At 38.3% G+C, this 18,204-nt stretch overlaps 1 protein-coding gene across 2 annotated transcripts; it reads right to left on the bottom strand.

Moving 5' to 3' along the window:
• Positions 1 to 7,333: 7,333 nt before the first annotated feature.
• Positions 7,334 to 17,531, bottom strand: lhx6b (LIM homeobox 6b). Of its 2 annotated transcripts, none has more exons than XM_065948363.1 (9): positions 17,303 to 17,531; positions 16,523 to 16,653; positions 15,755 to 15,886; positions 15,218 to 15,339; positions 13,159 to 13,376; positions 11,145 to 11,245; positions 10,906 to 11,001; positions 9,314 to 9,485; positions 7,334 to 8,048 (listed from the first exon to the last, which is right to left on the bottom strand). In XM_065948363.1, exons 2-9 carry the CDS (start codon positions 16,523 to 16,525, stop codon positions 7,966 to 7,968), a joined length of 927 nt encoding a protein of 308 aa, XP_065804435.1. In that variant the 5' UTR covers positions 16,526 to 16,653; positions 17,303 to 17,531; the 3' UTR covers positions 7,334 to 7,965. The 2 variants fall into 2 exon arrangements, with proteins under 2 accessions (XP_065804435.1, XP_029135196.1); XM_029279363.2 differs by having other exon boundaries at positions 13,159 to 13,379; positions 17,303 to 17,529.
• Between the last annotated feature and the right edge of the window lie 673 nt (positions 17,532 to 18,204).

The raw sequence follows: 18,204 nt of genomic DNA, 5'->3' as shown, positions 1-18,204 counted from the left end.
AAAAGCACAGGTTTGAGTCACTACTTTATAAACAGTAAATTCGGTGTTTTATCTCCTCTTACATACAACGTGACATTTTGAGCTACACTTTTCCCCGGCCTTCATGCAGTGACACCAGCTTTCACCTGCATGCAGAAATCTGGAGGACAAACTGCTGTGTCCAACTCTGACTCTGCAGGCTCCAAAGTGATCCCATTGAGCGCGCTCACAATGCACTGAGCGATGTGAGACGCCAGCCTCACCTGAGGAGTGCCCTGTGGGATGAGGGGAGACTCAAGAGGAAGCAGGAACAATGGAGGGACAGAAAGAAAAGAAAGAGAAGACCCCTGAGAAATGCAGGGCGTGGGTCTGGCTGAACTAGAAACCCGGGCAGACAGAAACTCTGTTATAGGCTACACAGTATGTAATCCTCTCTAACTGTATTGTAAAATTCCTCTGCTGAGCATTATTCTCTCTGAGGGATCGGATCACACAATGACACTGACCTGGTTTAGTTGCCTAACATGCCTCTCGCTCCAACCAGCAATGCACACCTCTGCACTGTGCACACACACACACACACAATCACAAAACAGAAACACTGCTGAGATCATACACGTGATCAAATTCAGACTTCAGAAGCAACTAGATGTAATTCCAGGTTTGAACGCTGATGTTCACATGTTGTTTACAGTGGAGACACTTTAAGGCTATTCAGCTTTCCACAATGAGACAGAATCAGGTCCAACATGGTCTAAAAACTGTTTAACTCTTGTTAAATGTAATATTTATAGGATGACATTTGTGCTAGGTTTTTGTGAAATTACAATCTGCCCTTACAACAGTGCAGTCATTACTTACTGATTATAGCATGTCCTTGCGGTCCTGATGTATGTACAGCCAAAGTTTGAGTGTCATTAATCTAGCACTGCACTGATGTACTTATTCTACTTACTACCTATCTACACCATCAGATTAATGACACAATCAGCAACTTATTATGTTGTAACATTATGCATAAAGGTCAGACTTAATTGAACGCTGGTTGAAGTGTGAAAGCTACCCCAAAAAAATCAGCTTAAAAAACAAACAAAGAAAGGTCATTTTATTTAACATGAATTTCAGCATCCTGAAAAAGAACCTTGGCAAATCTTTTACTTTACATTACTTTCAGTTACAATCCTACAGGAATTTCACTTATAATACCTCTTCTTCACTGTTGTGATAGGTTTATTTATAAATATGTTTTAATATATTTGCATCGTCATCTGTTGTCATGCCTTTCAAGATAGGGATTAATGCTTTTATTCAGTAGATAATGGCATTACATTTGAGCCCTTATTTGGCAAAAGACTCCAAATAAGAATGCATAGACATACTGCCACCCTGTGGACAAATCAGATAACATATTATAGAGATCAGTTACAAACACATAGGCCTCTTCCTAATGTTGTATTGAACAACAGACTATATGCACAGTACAGAGCTGACAGAGAAAATATCTATCTTTTCAGATTTAACTTAAATCAACTGATACAAAGTTTAATATGTCGGCTACTTATTAGATTCCAGATTTTTACATGCTCATACAGATGGGCAGTGACTAGTAAAAACATATTATATAAGTGTATTATTACTTTGAGGGGGGTGGAGTGTCTGTCTGTTATTGGGAGTTGCCTGAACATTAAGTAATTTCTATTTTCTTAATTATTGATTTTATACAGTATAAGTTCAGACCCTGAAAATCTTTTTTTCTTTAAATAAAGGACAATGTGACTTTAAAAATTATTTGGCAATCTCTTAAGCTATTAAAAGCTAATTTTTGAAGACTTATATATGAAATTCTGAATAGATCTGTGCAATAACAGTCCTTTCTGCCTCTAACATGTTTCAAAAGAGGAATTTCAATTCTGCTCCACCTTCTTATAAATCAAACTAAAGTGCAGTGATATTTCTAAAGATGTTATCGTTCCCCCAACATAAACATATTCTGGGAACCTGCCGTGGGTCCTGTGTTTATTTTTGCACAGTGCACGTTTGGCAGCCAGCATGGGTGAAGTGAATCATAAGTTTCAGCTATTTCCTCCTCCAGCCCACATGTGCTACTGTACCAATCACAGTTTACACACGAACAAAGTTTCTCTGTTTGTTCCTCTGAATTTCTATTGCACACTATTTACAGACCCACAGTCCAGAGTCAGAGCAATTCATTGTTTGTGTTGTCTTTGTTTAGAAACTTGATACTGAATTTAGTTGTGTTGAGCTTTTTTAGCCCAGGGTCAAATGGCAGGCTGTGTAACATCCACATTCAAATTAAACTCTCTTAGCCACAATGTGAATTCATGGTGGTTCAGTTTGAGTAGGCACAGGACATTTGGCCTCAAAAAAAATCTTACTCATGTCAAGTGACGCTAACACTGTTGTATTTGGACATATAGGGCCTCTTTTCAGTTTTTTAACAGCAAGATTCACTCTTAGATTGTGAGGAGCATTTTGATTTTGGGGAGGATAGCACTCAAAGAATGTGTAAGCTGAGTAGCAAAGAAGCCTGAAATAACATTTTAAACAATCAGGAATAAGAAAGGAGACATCCCCTAATTCAGAGGACAACAATTCTGTCTCAGGGATTTCTTAATGTTAAAGATATTTAATTTAAATTGGAGTCAAAAAGTAAACCTACAGAATTACATTCATGTGCATTTTGTGAAGGCAAAACAAAACAGATTGTAAAAATTATATTACAAATGAAAATAGTATTACAAAAGCAGATCAAGACAAAACAGTCAATACTGTTGCGGCTGTATACTTCCCTGCGCTGTTTGTCCCTTCTCCCTTTCTGTTGTTTCCAGCCCAGGTGAAGATGATTGAACAACGAGGCACACCTGGCCTCAGAGCTCAAAAGAGCAGTGCTGCGTTCAGGGAAGGAGAGGCTTTTGAAGTTGGGACTGCTGTGCTACTCAGTCAGGGATTGTCTGTTGTGTTTTGTCATAAATCCCTTGATTTTGACTTGGTTAAGGTGTTTTGAATGTTTTATTTGGTCAATATGTGGTTTGTTGTTTGCTGCACAGGTTAGCCTTATGGTGGGGTGTAACAATACCAAAATATCTCATGTCATTGGATTGTCTATAGCCTATGGTGTTTTAAGTGAAACAGTATTATTAAATATTTCAGAATCTTACAGATCCTTTCTTTTATTTAGTGAACTTCTCCTATTTAAGAGATTAAAGTAAGATATTATTGAGCTCATGAGCCATAAAGATTCTTTGCATGGCACCATCAGTTTAGTCAAAAAATGTCCTCAAGTACAGCGGTAAAAGAAGTCCATAAAAAATCAGGAGACTCTGCCAGCATATGGCAGTATCTGAAAAAAACTTGAGAAGAAGAGTGGGGAGGGGGGGTGATGAAGATGGGCCACATTGCAATCTTCCACAGAGGTTTTGTTGACTGTTATGCAGGAGGAGAGCTCATCAGTGTGAAGGAGAGAAACGTGAATACGCAGAGACAAGGGGCACTGCAGTGTATCTACTCATTAGGCGGCCGAAGCTGTAATTCAGAGAGCGAGCGGCTCTGCAATCAGGGGCCTATTCATTAGCATGGGGGGCCCGCTTTCATCTGTAACTACTTGAAGCTGCCAATCACCCAGGCAGACGCATGACATGATGACAAAATGGGGCGGCTTAAATGCCAAGGGATGCTTGTGCATTGGGAGAGATGTGCATAAATGCTGCCTCAAGCGCTTGTATCTCATAGGGTCTTTAATGGGGAAGAAATGCAGGTTTTTACAGTGTAGTGCTGGCAGGTGGCCCAAACTGTGTCAGCCTGATAATCATCTCTCTGCTCAGCATGAAACTAGCTTTTGTTCTCAGATTTCACAAGGAGGAGCATTGCTTTTACAGAGCAGTTTTTTCCTCCTAAATTGAATTGATTGGAAGTGATTGATTCGGGAAAAAAAAAGTTTGATTCAAAGATAAACTTTAGAAAAAAATAAAAGCTTACTCCCTCTTACACAGATATTCAATCTACTACAGGAACATACAGATAGTCAACACACTTATGTCAGTCTACATTTGGGCATTTTAACTTAATCTCAGAGTGGATCAGCAACCAGTGTGAGCTGTTTTCATATGCTGTAGTTCTGCTCCTCTGAGTTGCTGGGTCAAGCTGTCGTAATTCTGACCTTTCTGCTCCTCCAAATCATTCAGATCTGAACAAGGAGATCACAGTCTTATGATTTGAATGCCCACTTTTTCAAATCAACAGAGGAAACATGTGCAATCATATATTTTACCACTATCCTGAGGGTTACATTCAGACAAACTTATTGACCCCCCCAACAAACAGTAGCTATAGGGTCAAGTATACTGTATATACCATGAAGAGTGTGAATGTTAATTTTCCCATTAAGTATGTGTGTGAAAACACAAATCAAACAAATCAATATAATTTATTTACCCTTTTTATATCCACCAATATACTTCAATTAACATTAAACTATGTGTATGTTATTTTTTACTTTTAAAAGTTATGGAACAGGGTGCCAACATTCAAATCTTCTGTAGGCTTTTTTTTTTGAGAACTCAAAGAAAAGATGTTTGCCCTATATATTGAAAATTCAAATAAAAGTACATGGCACATTGAATTACAAAGAAAGATATTAGGAGCTTGCTGAAACAGCCTAAATGGTTTTATCATAAATCAATGCTCTAACAAGGCAAATAGTCATGGTGTCACCACCTTTGAGACCTAAATTTAGCTAAACTGATCAACATCTGGCCTAAGCGTTGAACTTCTCTCTTTGCTTGTCCTGGTATTTGACACAGTTGACCATCACATCCAATTACAAATACAAAAACAATTAGGCTACTTGGAGTTACAGGAACTGCTTTGAGTTGTATTCATCAGATCAATCTCAGTTAGCCTAAGTTTTCTATGCAAACAAAAGTTAGCCATGGAGTTCCACAAGGTTCATAGCTCGGACTGACTCTTTTCACCTATGCTCCCTATATCATGAGGAAACAGTAGGCTACTCCATAAATTGTTATTGTTGTACCAGTATTGTGAGCTGCACATGATAGTAGCCTATTTGATAAGCGTGATTACATCATCATCAGGTGGATGTCGATATGTTTTTATTTTAATTGTGTAAACTGATGATCCTTAGCCTACATGTCTACACTTCCCTATGTTTTACTTGTCTTGATTTTTTTAAGCCCCTGGCATGTTCAAATCTAACATTGTAACATTGTCTATGTTTACAATAAAGTTGTAGGCCTTAAAAAAAATGCAATATGGCGGATTGAGACCTGATTGAGCCTAGCCTCTTCTGCTCCATACATGTTTTCCTGCACACAGCCAATTGTCCAAACTGCTTGGACAAAGGGTAACAAAAGAACTAGCCTACAGAATCTATATTTAAAAAAAAACAAAAAAAAAAAACTAATGGACTGACTTGATTTTTATCTGTCATCACTACCACAGAGTGTGCAGTCACCTGTAATGTCGTTGGTACCTTCACGCACCGAAACACGTCACTAAAGCACCTCCACCTTTTCCTTATGTGGCGCGGAAAATCCAAAATGCCGACGGCCTACGAGACAGGACATTTCTGTTGAAACTCAGTGACGTTTGGCGGCAGCCCTCCCCTCTTTCTTCCCCGATTTCAGTCCGTTCGTGTATTCTAGTTCTTTATTTCCCACAAAAGCCTGACAGCTCAACTTGGTTATGTCCAGTTACTTGTAAGTTACTCTGCTAACTCGACAGAAACTCTGACCGGATAGTAGGCTTTAGCCTACAGTATTCTCAAGAACAAGGTTCCGGGCAAAACGTGAGCTTTGTATTCTTATTTATATCTTCTTTGCCCCTTCAAAATTATAAAGAACTGAAATGTTGTTTAACACCCGAATTGAGCTGAAATAGCCCATATAGATCTATTGCCCTTTTATCTTGTGTTTTTCTGTCTAAACTATCTGCAATGACAAATTGCATTGGCTATATGGCTGTTTTGAATCAAGATAAATGGAGACCTTTTCTAATTTTTAAAAACATCTCACTTGAAATACACACAGGGGAGGCTGAACGCTAACACTGTAATGATGCTAAATGGGGGGTAACAACAAATTGCATTTAAACAAATTGCTAGCAAAGTTGCAACTACTTTTCCTAGCCTGAGCTGGTTTGAATCTGTGGATTTGGTTTTTATTGGGCTTAAATGTATTTTTTTTTTTTTTTTAAATCTATGATGCTGTGGACACAGTTGTACTTTGACATGTCCTCTCTGCTCCTTTTAGCATTAGCCACATCAGATTTTCTTACATCAGACATAGTAGATGTGCTGCCACTTGCCAGCATTCCCAGATGTTAAGACAGTAGCATGAACAGAACAGTATTACAATTAACTTATTTTCCACAGCCGTGACCACAGTCACTGCGACAGAAAAAGGGCAAAGCTCTGTTGTAATATTACTGCAGTCATACAGTCTGTTTCAGTCAGAATCTGCATCATTTGTTAGGAGAGCTGCTGGAGGTAACCAGCTTTTCTTTTCAGCTGTAAATGAAACAGAACTCTGCCTGATGAGTCACAGCTGATTGTGGGCACATTCAGTGAAAGTGGCCCACGATGTATTTTATGCTGTTTAATACTACAGCTCAAACTTTGTCTCTGGTTGGGGGGCGGGGGATGGGGTGGTGTTGAAGTAATACCAAGCAATACACATGAACAGATTTGTTTAAAATGTCATATAAATGTCTTATAGCCACATCAGCACATATTTTGAAATACGAAATGCAGATGTAGCACACTCTCAAAATGTACTTTTAATTTAATAGCAGTGGTCAAAAAAAAAGTCATTGATCCAGTCTGGAAGATCCAGATCTAATGATACACTTTAACTCAATGTATCGCTTTCATTCTTTACAAAGTAGCTCCTTAAGTGCTGTCAATCAATGTAAGGACTGTAGATAATCTGTTTTAAGGGGCCTCATAAGAGTCTACAAACTGCCGAATCAATGGCCATGCTGTGAGTGTATACCGTAACCGTAATCCCTTTCACGGCAGATTGTTCACATTTCCTGATAAGTACAGCAAGTAAATTAGAGGTTTGTGGCAGGATAATGTGGTCAATAACAGGTTCCTGTAGGTACTTGACCAGGTGACCTTTTGATTTTTGCTTTTAGAACAAAAAAAGTTCCCTGATATAAAGTGCTTCCTGTGGAGATGCATTCATATGTCTCTGTAAATCTGAGTTCTTTTTAACATTTTGAGCCACACATACACTTGTAAACACTTCCCTTCTTGCCCTCTGCATAAATTAATCAACCGTTCACCTCGTAATTATTCAAACAGCAGCTTTTATAATACAGCTCTGATACATTTTTATTAAACGTTGCAGTATTAACAATGTACAATCACTGTTCATTCCACGTTTAAACACATTTAAAAGTGCTTTTTTCAAAGTGAAGCTTTGTTCTGAATAAATAAGAAATTCAATTTTCTGACAACAACACAACAACAAACAGCAAAGCTGCAATTTGCTTATCACGATACATAAAATGCTGAGGTTTTACTGTTAAAAGTCCTACAACACTCCTTTTCTTCTTCTTTTTTAAAAGCTCCTATTGCAGCAGCACAATAAAATACCATGCATTGGCGGGTAAACAAAGGAAAACAATTCTGACCTGATGCAATGTTTTGTGTCCCATCAAAAGAGGAAAATTAAATAAGTGGTCTCCTTCTCTGCATCATGAAAAAAAAAAAACTCCCAGCTTGTCCTGGAGGCGAGAATTCCTCCACAGTTTGCTGTCTTTAAAGTTCAGCTCAGCAGTCTCAAGGCAAAGAATCCAGCTTGATTTAAAACAGAAACGTCAAGGCCTCTGCTGTTTGCCGGGGACTCAACTTCCAAAGCAGAGCAGATTACTGAAAGTACGTCCCACATGGATTTTTACTTCACAACATCAGAGCAGTGATGAGGAGAGAGTCGACGTTGGAGGTCAGCGGCTGATTGGGAGTTGTGGTAACTGGATGGACGGGTGGGTCAGGTGGCCCGGAGCAGCGAGAACAGAGAAGGGATGAGCTGCACGAAGAAGAAGAAGAAGAAGAAGAAGTCAAGAGAAAAAGCATAAGTATGTGGAGCGATTTGAGCATGTTGCTGTTATTTAGTTAAAAAGATGCTGCTGATGAGGGGTAAAAACTTTTGGTATATCCAAATAAAGAGTGAAGCCACAGTGGAAGAGTATCACTGTGGGAATCAAATAATGTAAAGGAAAGAATATATCCTCAGGTGTTCAACACTTAACTCCTATCACTGTTATTGTAGTGTAATCACATCAAGCTGAAACAAAGGGCTTTACATTTATACAACACTGAAATCCTCTATACTTAAACCCTTCATTCAGGCACACAAAAACTCTAACAAATAAAAGGAAAAAGGCTAATACAGAAGCATTATACAGCAGATCTCTCCCCAAATTAGCATATTTGCACTCCAGTATTTACAGCGTCTTGTAATTTTGTTGTTTGTTAAAATTGTTGTTGCATTTCGGTAAAATGACAATAAAGAGCTTCATATTCAATTTCTTTTGTGTTTGTTTTTTCTGTCGCTATGAGCGAAATAAACTGCAAGGCCGTCCTGCTGAAAACTCAACCTTAACACATTTCACTATTTCTTGTAAGCATTTTACATTTTTGTGGTTGATTTTAATCACTCACATTTATTTTAGAGAATCATTAAAAAATCCTCTCGGTCTTATTGTTGTTCTTTATTCTCTATTCCTCTTTTCCAGTTATTTACTTATTGAAATAATGTTAACGTACCAATGCTGCAATGCAATATACCTGTATTCCATACATCCACGTTGTAAAAAGACCAAAGTATAGTTACACTATCAAAGTATAAAAACAAAAATACTGAGCATAATTAATACTAAGGATGTAGATAAATGGCTCATTTGCTTTTCGTGCATCCCTGAAATGATTGTCAAAAAAATGTTTTAAGTAGAGTTTCACATGCTAGTTGGTGGAGATGGAACTTATTTCAATCAAACTTTATTTGTATAGCACATTTAATAAAACAAGTATCACAAAGTGCTTTTACATTAAAATAAATTGCTGCCAGGTGACATCTTTTTGAACTACTTTACTGTATATCCATTGATTGGTAGTGTTTGTGTGTGTTATATGTTATATATTTCTAGCATCATAATTAAAAAAATGGATGAATTTGTTTTTCTTTATGTTAGATCTAAATCATCTTATTCTATAACCTAACTCACTTGAGTTATCAGATAAGTGAAGTAGACAGTGCAATTTTTCAATCTGAAATTGGCTGAAAGCACTCACCGTCCAGGTATCCATGCAGGGCGAGTAGATGTGGTCGGTCTGGGCTGCTGAACGGTGAATAGTGGATGTCGTCTGGCAGCGATGGAGGCATCCTGGACAGCGGAGCACTCTGGGAGAAGCTGCTCTGATGAGGCTGCTTTTTGTGTCGCGCTCGGCAGTTCTGAAACCAAACCTGAGAGATACCACAGAAGAGATGAGCCTGCAGCAAACAGCAAACACTGTGGAAATCATTTGACTTACCAGACTCTGTGTGTTATATCTTTAACACATGTGGTTTAAGAGGCTTGAATTCTTCACTTTAACCCCTTTAGTTAATGGCTAGGAGCTGTAATTATTATTTTTTTTATGTCTATCCATGTGTCTGGTGAAATCCCTTTTTAGCCTAAACTGATATTTAACTTTTGACTTCTTCTTTTAAATTCATTTTTAACATCCATATGATGGTTTTGAGAATGTTAAATGTATCACTTTAGACTCTGAGTAACTGTGATAGCGTTTTCAGAATCGACCAACCTAATAAATCAAGACACCGATGTAGAAAGAAATTAGAGCCATAATCCATAAATCCTAAATAATGAGCTTTACCTCAAAGCAATAATCATATAATTAAAGATCATACAGTTTGTTGTTGCACTGTTTAAGCCTGGTGTATCTGTAACTTTAGGAGGCGGTTGTTCATTCTAAATTTCTTTTAGTCGATCAGATACAATATCAATGTATCTATACGTTTCTTTCTCAAATCTCGTGATGTCTTTTTTCCTGAATTCATCACCGACTGGCTTTTTCTCATTACAACAGCATTACAACTACTTATTAAGCCACTTTTAAGTTGACAGCCTCATTTCATTCTGAAATAATGATCAAATGTTGGATCCTAAACAAAGTGTGTGTTTTCTATTCACAAGGACCAGATAACTTGATTGACAGCTCAATAGACCTATAAGGTCAGGCCATGGCCTCACTTGAAGGGGGGGACAGGATCCCATTGTAGGTCTAGTTTTTAATTTAAACCTATAATCAATCTTACATTTCAGTACAAGACTGCTGGCTGCTCCACAGATATACCTGAGTCTGTAAGTGTTTCATCAGACTGTTTAAGTGTTTAAAAATGACTTAATCGGATGAGTCACAAGCCCTTTTTCTTTTGAAATACTGTATACTTTAATATGTGTGGTCTCTGGTAGACCACCTTTATTTAAGGCACCATGCGTCCGAATGAATTTCACAGATTATTTCACTGCACCATGATAAACGCAGGTCCAAAAAGTCCAAAAATCTAAACATCACCAGCCTTAAAAAAAGTATTTGAGTTGGAAAAAGTGCTTATTCCTGAAGGGTTTTTTAATCCTTTGCTTTAGACATCTTTTAAAACAAAGCATCTAAAGTAATCTGTGAGTCACGTCTTACAGTTTGTATGACCTGTAAGCATCGCAAGCCTAAAATTAATCTTCCATTTTGAAATTGTTGTTGACAACTATTTAATAATGTTTTACTTTTTTAATTTGAACATTAATAATATAATAGCCCCTGACAGACTCTCACCCATGCCGTGTGGAAATTGTGATGTAATATTGCATTTCATAACTTCCTACCTGTATGACTCTCCTGCTCAGTCCCGTCATCTCTGCCAGCTTCTGGAGCGTCTGAGCGTCAGGGTTGTTGTCCTGAGCGAACTGAGACTGCATCACCTGAAACCAAACAACATAGTAAAATATACAGAGGCTATGACGAGAAAAAGGTAACCCCATACTGCACAACACACACACACACACGCACACACACACATTGCACACACATGCACACACACAACAAACAAGAGCAGACTGTGTACCTGCAGCTGCTCAGCTGTGAAAGAAGTCCGTGCCCTCTTTGCAGGTTTTGGTTGGCAGTCCTGATCAGAGGGTAGCGCTCCCTCCAAAGTTAGTCCTGTCCCTTTAAGAAAGCATGATCACACTCATCATTATGCTGTGAAGTTAGACCAAACAGCGCAGTTACAAGTTTATTGGCCAGTCTTGTCGCAGCTTGAGTCTGTGTCAGGAAATTGACCATTTGTCCAAACATCTCTGTAGCAAAATTGAAACGTTTTCTTGCCAACAGCCGCGCAGTCCAAAGTATTTATACCATGATGGCCTACGTTTCCTCACAGACAGCACAGCAGAGAGCACAGTTTAACACTAGAACACTAACTATAGTATATGATTGAAAGAAGTAAATACATGTGATATAGATTTTAGGATTGAAATAAACAATGACAGACTTTTTTTTAGTTTTGTTTCTACCTCTCCCATAGCTTGTTGTCATGTAACCAGAGGTGTGGAGTACTGCAGTACAAAAACTTGTTCAGGTATCTTTACTTGGTAATAGTATTCTTTTTCAAAACCATTTACTCAAATTATCGTCTTTCTAGCCTTTAAAGCTCCTGTGAGGAACTTTTGGTTTGTGTCAATTTTGGCGCCTCCTGTGGACAATGTAGTTCTTCATAAACTGTTCAAATTGAGTCCTTTTTTCTGATCATTTCTGACTAGCACAGCGGTTTTAAAGTGGGGTCCAATTTAAGTTCCAATGCTTGTTGTTTGCCATGTAGTACACAACGGCCAGTCACTGCGAATCAGCTGCTCCTGACAGGTCAGATACAATTTGGGTTTGTTTGAAATGTTGGTTGTACGACTGCATACAATGGCACAGTGGAAGCAGAGCCACAAGCCTATTCCCCAACTGCAGGGCTTTTTTTTCTTTTTTTTTAACTGATTGCGCCTGTGCAAAATGGTAGACACCTAAAAGTACAATGGCAACAGCAGGCATGCCTGTTGAATGTGTCTGTACCTTCCTATCACGAAACATGATGTTCACAAAACATATGAACAAGGAAAACGTTGGCAGGAAATAGCTGCGGATCTCAATCGACCAGGGAATAAGCTCTTTGTTGTACTTAGGTTGCCAGCGAGCTGAGTTTTTCTTTGTGACGCCAAGTGTGTGTGTTTGTGAGAGGGCGAGGGCCTCTTTGAAGGTGTTTGTATTTGACCTATGCATATGAGACGACTGACGTCTACACTACCCACTACACGTCTCAGCACATTCACACACTGATTACACGGCTTCATAAAGTGCCCTCCTACTCATCAGTACTAATTTATTCAACGTCGTTTCACATGCCGCTGGCAAAGCAGCAGGCGCAATTTGGGGTTCATTGTCTTGCCCAAGGATACCTCAGCGTGTAACTGCAGGAGCTGGGAATCGAACTGGGGATTGAATCCCCCCAAAATCTCCTCTGTGATTGTCTTGTTTGTTTTTGTGGCTCAAGGCATCAGTACTTATTTCAATCTGTTTCATAAGCAGTTAGCTTTAGAAACAAACAGTTGGTAGATATGTTCTCTATTGGGGATCCTGTTTACTTTTATAGCCTATTGTTACATTTTAAAGTCTGTATTTATACTCTTTTACCCAACAAAAGTTGAATCCGTACTCTCTTCTCTTTTTTATGCAAATATCTGTACCTAGACTTGAGTACAGATTGTGTGAACTTTTGCTGATTGTTTTTCCAGCTAAGCCAAACCTTACAGCGGGTCCCTATTAAACCTCATGTGAGGTGAATAAAAAGATGTAAATGATCAGATTTTTTTGTATTACCTGATTAAAATGAGTCACAGGAGAGTCTTTACATGTAACGTTTGATTTTCCTATGCATCTTAGGAAGTGATACAGAAAGTTAAGGACATTATGGGGAAATTAAAGGGAGCATCATAACCTTTAGAGATTGAGTGATAAATGGTTACGAGAATATTTTGTCACTGAGGTCCTAACTAATCCAAACTGTATCATCAAGAGACCATCAGAGGGTGTGTTACCATTCTCTGCAGCCCTGCGCAGGTTATCCAGCATGACGTCGTAGTGGCTGCGGCAGAGTACCCTGCCCTCCACCAGGCCAAACTCCTCCCCGGTGGACAGCTGCCTCTTACAAGAGAAACAGGCAAAACAGGCCAGGTGGTACACGCTGCCTCGAGCCCGTCGCACCCAGTCGCTGGCGAACACCTGCCGGCCGCACTGACCACACTTGGTGCCAAACCTACTGTGAACAAGATGAAACAGGAAGGTGAGGATGGACTGCAGGTTACTGAGCTTTGGGGAAAGGCTGGAATGTCCCAATCCTACGCAGACTGCTTTAAATATTAATCATCTGCCAACCAAACCCTCTACCATATTTGTATATTTCTACCCTTGCTTTAAAGCACCACAGCAAACTGATGTTGGAGATATCTAAATGTAGAAAAACTAATAAAGAATTAGAAAATATAAACTTTAAATGTCTAATGATCTTTCAGTTTTGTTTGTATTGTTTGCAGTATCTGCAGTTAAAAGTGTTATTTTTCGTCTCTTGTGGCAGGCAGCTTTGGACAGCCTTATTTTATCTCCAGATTAGAAATACTAAAAGTCAACTGTATTTCAAACCAACAGCAGAACCTTCTGCTTCACCTGCAAAAGAATCACAGTGTTATGTGCACTTTAATGCTTTATTTTTCCACAGCATTAACTTTGATAAATGTTTATTTCCAGGATCTTTTATTATATATTATATTATAACTCAATAATAATAGTACCAACAGTCACCTGAGAAGTAAAACCCAGGACACAACACAGTTCACAATCGTGAAAAGTGTGAAGAATTGTTGATCCACCACTGGAAATCAAGCCTTCATTGTCATATTTCCTGTTTTATTGCATTGAAGGCAAACTGATTCAGGAAGAAGTACGTTGTAGACAAAGCCTGTGTGAACTAAAACATAAGCTTCTTGAGCTAGATTTTCATGCAGGATCCCTCTACAAAAAGAGGCTATGAAATTAGCCAATAAAGTAGTAAACCTTGAGGATTGGAGTATTAACCTTTCACTAATCTGCATCAATCAAATGTTGAAATTCACTGACGTGCATTGTGACATTTAGGGAAGTTATCCAGCAGTTTGTGCACTGATGTGATGTGGCTTATAGGAGGCTGCTCTGATAGTCTGATGAGTGTGAACACAGGAACAGATACAGTTATTTCTCAAAGGATCTTGAGGACTTAATGCTCATAGTGGTCAATCAAACGGACCATATTTACAGCGAAAATTAGTTTATATCAGCTGTTCAAACACTCGGAAATAAAGTAAAATAAATCAAAGTATGTCCAAAGATTCATCACATGGCAAAGTAATATTTTTAAGTTGTTCTTCATTTGTTACAGCTTTCACTTGAAAGTTACCATTTATTTATGCTCAGGTAGAAATGCATTAAAATATCATCTGGCACGTTTAAAAGTCAATCAAGGTTTTATTTTGCGAACCGCCTCTGTCTGCACGTCTTTTTACGATTTTAAAAAAATAACAGGAATGGTGCTCTTTAAATGCTGAATTAAAATCCTAAATTCAGAAGGGATCAATATGATTTTCGGAAACTGATTGACCCTATACCCTGCGATATGGTCTAATTGATGAGATCTACAGTTTAAGGAAATAAAAAAGAATCAACCTTGAGGATTGATTGTGTGGAAAACTTACAATTGTTTTTTTTTTTTTTTCAGAATAAACTTTAAACGCATAAAGACGGGTTAAAAGAAGATATATAAAATACAAATATTCTAAAGCTTAATAAAAAGATAGGATATTATAATTAACTTAAATCAAATACGTTATTTAATTTGGCTAATTTGATTAATTAGACCCAATTAAAAAGATGTGAATATAGCCTATAGGCGACCAAATTCAAGCCAAGCCTACTAAGAAAAATAAAAACAATTTTATAAAAAATAATGTAGATACCATTTTGTCTATGGATTCGATTCGTTAACGTGAGATTGTACTTTAAATAGGCTACATGGAGTTTCACTTTTAAATTCTCAAAAAATAAAAAACCACAACAACGCGTGTTTACCTGAAATAATCCAGTTTGCAGTAGATTTCTTTGTTTTTGACGTAGCAGCTGTTGTGTTGGCGCAGAGACGCTCTGCACACTGAACACTCCAAACAGCCCAGGTGCCAGTTCAGGTTATTCACCTGTGCAGACACACGAAGCGCGTCAGTGGATGCATGGCCCATAATCAATCTCCGAAATGTAAAAGTAAAAACAGTACCCTGCATAAATCTTATTTTAACTGAATAAATTAAATGAAAGTGAAGTTAAATGAAAAAAAAAAAAGCTTAAAAAACGTTTTTTTGTAAATATAAAATAAAAAAATAGAGCAACACCCGTGTAGACAACATAAAAGGAAACTCTCTGCAATGCATGCGCCAAATGATCATGGCCTATTTAGCTTTCTTTTCTTCTTTGTTTCTTCTTCTTTTTTTAAATTAAAATAATCTATTGTGTGTAAAGGCATAAACAGAATTAAATCAATCAATCAGTCAATACGGGCTCTATGGACTCGCTATATTCTTCTTGAAACGTAACATATTTCTCATTGTTTCTCACCTTAAGCAGGTAGCGGTCGTGGATCTCCAGGCCGCAGCTCGCGCACTGGTTCTTGGCCGCAGTAGGAGAGCAGAGACAGGCGGCCTCCGATGGACTGCTCTCCCCGGACTCCTTCTTCACCTCCGTCTTCGACTGCATCAGAGAAAAAGACGGATTAACATCAGAGTTGAGAGTGAGTTTCTTCTTCTTTCATAGATTAGGTTTTTCACATTTTATTTATCATACATCGTTGTTTTATTTTAACGTCCTAGGCCTACTGGAAAAAATACCCCGTGAAATATCTAATCCTTCAACAGCAATGAGGTGGAAAGATGTGGATCAAGTTCTTGAAAAAAATACTTGGCCTATAGGCTTTCTAAGAAGAAATAAAAGTTGTATTTTCTCCATATTGGTACATCACCTGTTCAAACACCCATGCATTTGCTTACAAGATATTTGTTCTATTTCATTTTTAACCTTTTCCTTTCAAACGAAGATTTATTGCAGCTCAAAAAATCTTGCGTTACATAAACTCTAATCCGCATAATAGAGGTTGATAAATTGAGTTTCATGGTTTCACTCTATCAACATCCCCGATCATAAACGCGCACAGCCTTGACGTGCAGTCTCCTTAAACATGCGCCAAAATACCGAGTCCTGCCAGGGTTAGTGTGCGTGCACAAAGTTTATAAAGAGAGCAATAACAGGCATCGACGAGACCTAAAACAGATTAAAAACAAAGATATCCAAATGCTGCAAAGCAGAGTGGTCCAGATGTTTTTGACTCACCATTTTCGGGTCTTGAACGCTGCCTATTTGGAGAGAAGATGGAGCTCTCGCTGCGCATTACGCATCTCTGCCCCAACCCACACTATATCCGGTCCAAAACAACGAAGAACAGTTTCTCCTGCATTTAAACCCTGGCAACAAAAGACAGTTTGATGCAATTAGAATTAAAAAAAACCCTGTATCTGATCGATCATTCTCCCAGTGCGCAATGGGAGGCAGTATTCCCATGCAATCAAACGTGGTGAAAAGAAAGGATGGAACTATATCTGCAATTAGCGCTGGATTGAAATGCTTCGCTTGATAAGTGGCAACACGAGTGTCAATTTCATCTGGCAATCAAAAAATAGAGAAAAAAAAAGCTCACAATCGAGCCACCAAGCTAAGAGTGAAAATGCAGCACATCCTAATTTCAATAGCTGTATAATCGAAAATCGAAAAATCTCCAAAGTGAAGAGGCTCAATTGGAGTTCGGTCTATTCACAACAGACAATGTGAAGAAACTGCAGCTGATCTCGAGGCATAAAGGAGCTTGATTGTCTCGTGCTCATGATGGACCCATTTAAGCACTTTGGGCTCCCCTGTGTGATTACAGCTGCATTCAGAAAGTGCCAAAAAAGAATCTGCGTTTGGGTGGCAATCCGGAGTCCTTGTTGTCCTTCAGATCGTCGAAATTAACAGGAATGCAAGATTATGTTAATTACCAGCTACGGCATAAATATTGGAGGCAGTGGAATAAGACGAGATTTCCTATAAGAATAAAAAACAACATATACTTCATACATGGGAGAACCTCCCAGAGCAGCAAATACATCGTCCAATAAAAGTTTCTCCAGAACATCGCCGGCAAAATATCCAAATAATTCAGTGAAACAGTTTTGTAAACAATATTTTCGCTTTTCTGCCTTCAATAATCCAACTTCATTAAGTTTGTGGGATCAAACGCTGCACCTCCCAGACAGACTCTCCAGAGCTGCTGTGGTTTCTTCTCCCCGCCTCAACTCAGTTACACCCAGTTCAGTCAGGCAGGATGTGATGCTGCAAACTTGACCAACTGTTTGAGCGATCACTGCTATTTAAGCATGATTTAGTTTCATATAATTATCAGGAGGGAAATGTGTTGGTTTAAGACCATAATGCCTGTTAATTTGACCTAATTTATTTAAACCACACACCTATTATTCCTAAACAAAGAACAGTATTTAAGACAACAATGAAGCCATACAGTGCAATTTGAAGATGATTTTAAGCATTTTTTTTTTCAGTTTTAGCCACCTGCTCCTGTGTTCCCTGTCCAGTTCTTACTATTTAAAAGTCAGCTGAGTCAAAAAGAGATCCTTAATAATACAGTTTCTCCCATGATGGCATGACTGGCAGAAATCCAGTCCTAAAGAATAAATTATGGGAGTCAAGATCAACAGTCTTTATTCTATCCAAAAGAACACAAGTTCAAAAGACAATATATAGATTGAATGACAATAAGGACGTACTGTAGGTGATCTATTGTTAAACCTTTAGCAAGTCATACTTAAGTTTTCCATTAAAATGTACACACACACACACACACACACACACACACACACACACACACACACACACACACACACACACACACACACACACACACACACACACACACATACACATTTGTTTGAGGCTGCTCACCACCTCATTACAAGTTAGTG

Source organism: Labrus bergylta, chromosome 2 (assembly GCF_963930695.1).
Source record: "Labrus bergylta chromosome 2, fLabBer1.1, whole genome shotgun sequence".
Lineage (NCBI taxonomy): Eukaryota > Metazoa > Chordata > Actinopteri > Labriformes > Labridae > Labrus > Labrus bergylta.
This window is presented reverse-complemented; position numbering and strand designations above follow the sequence as displayed.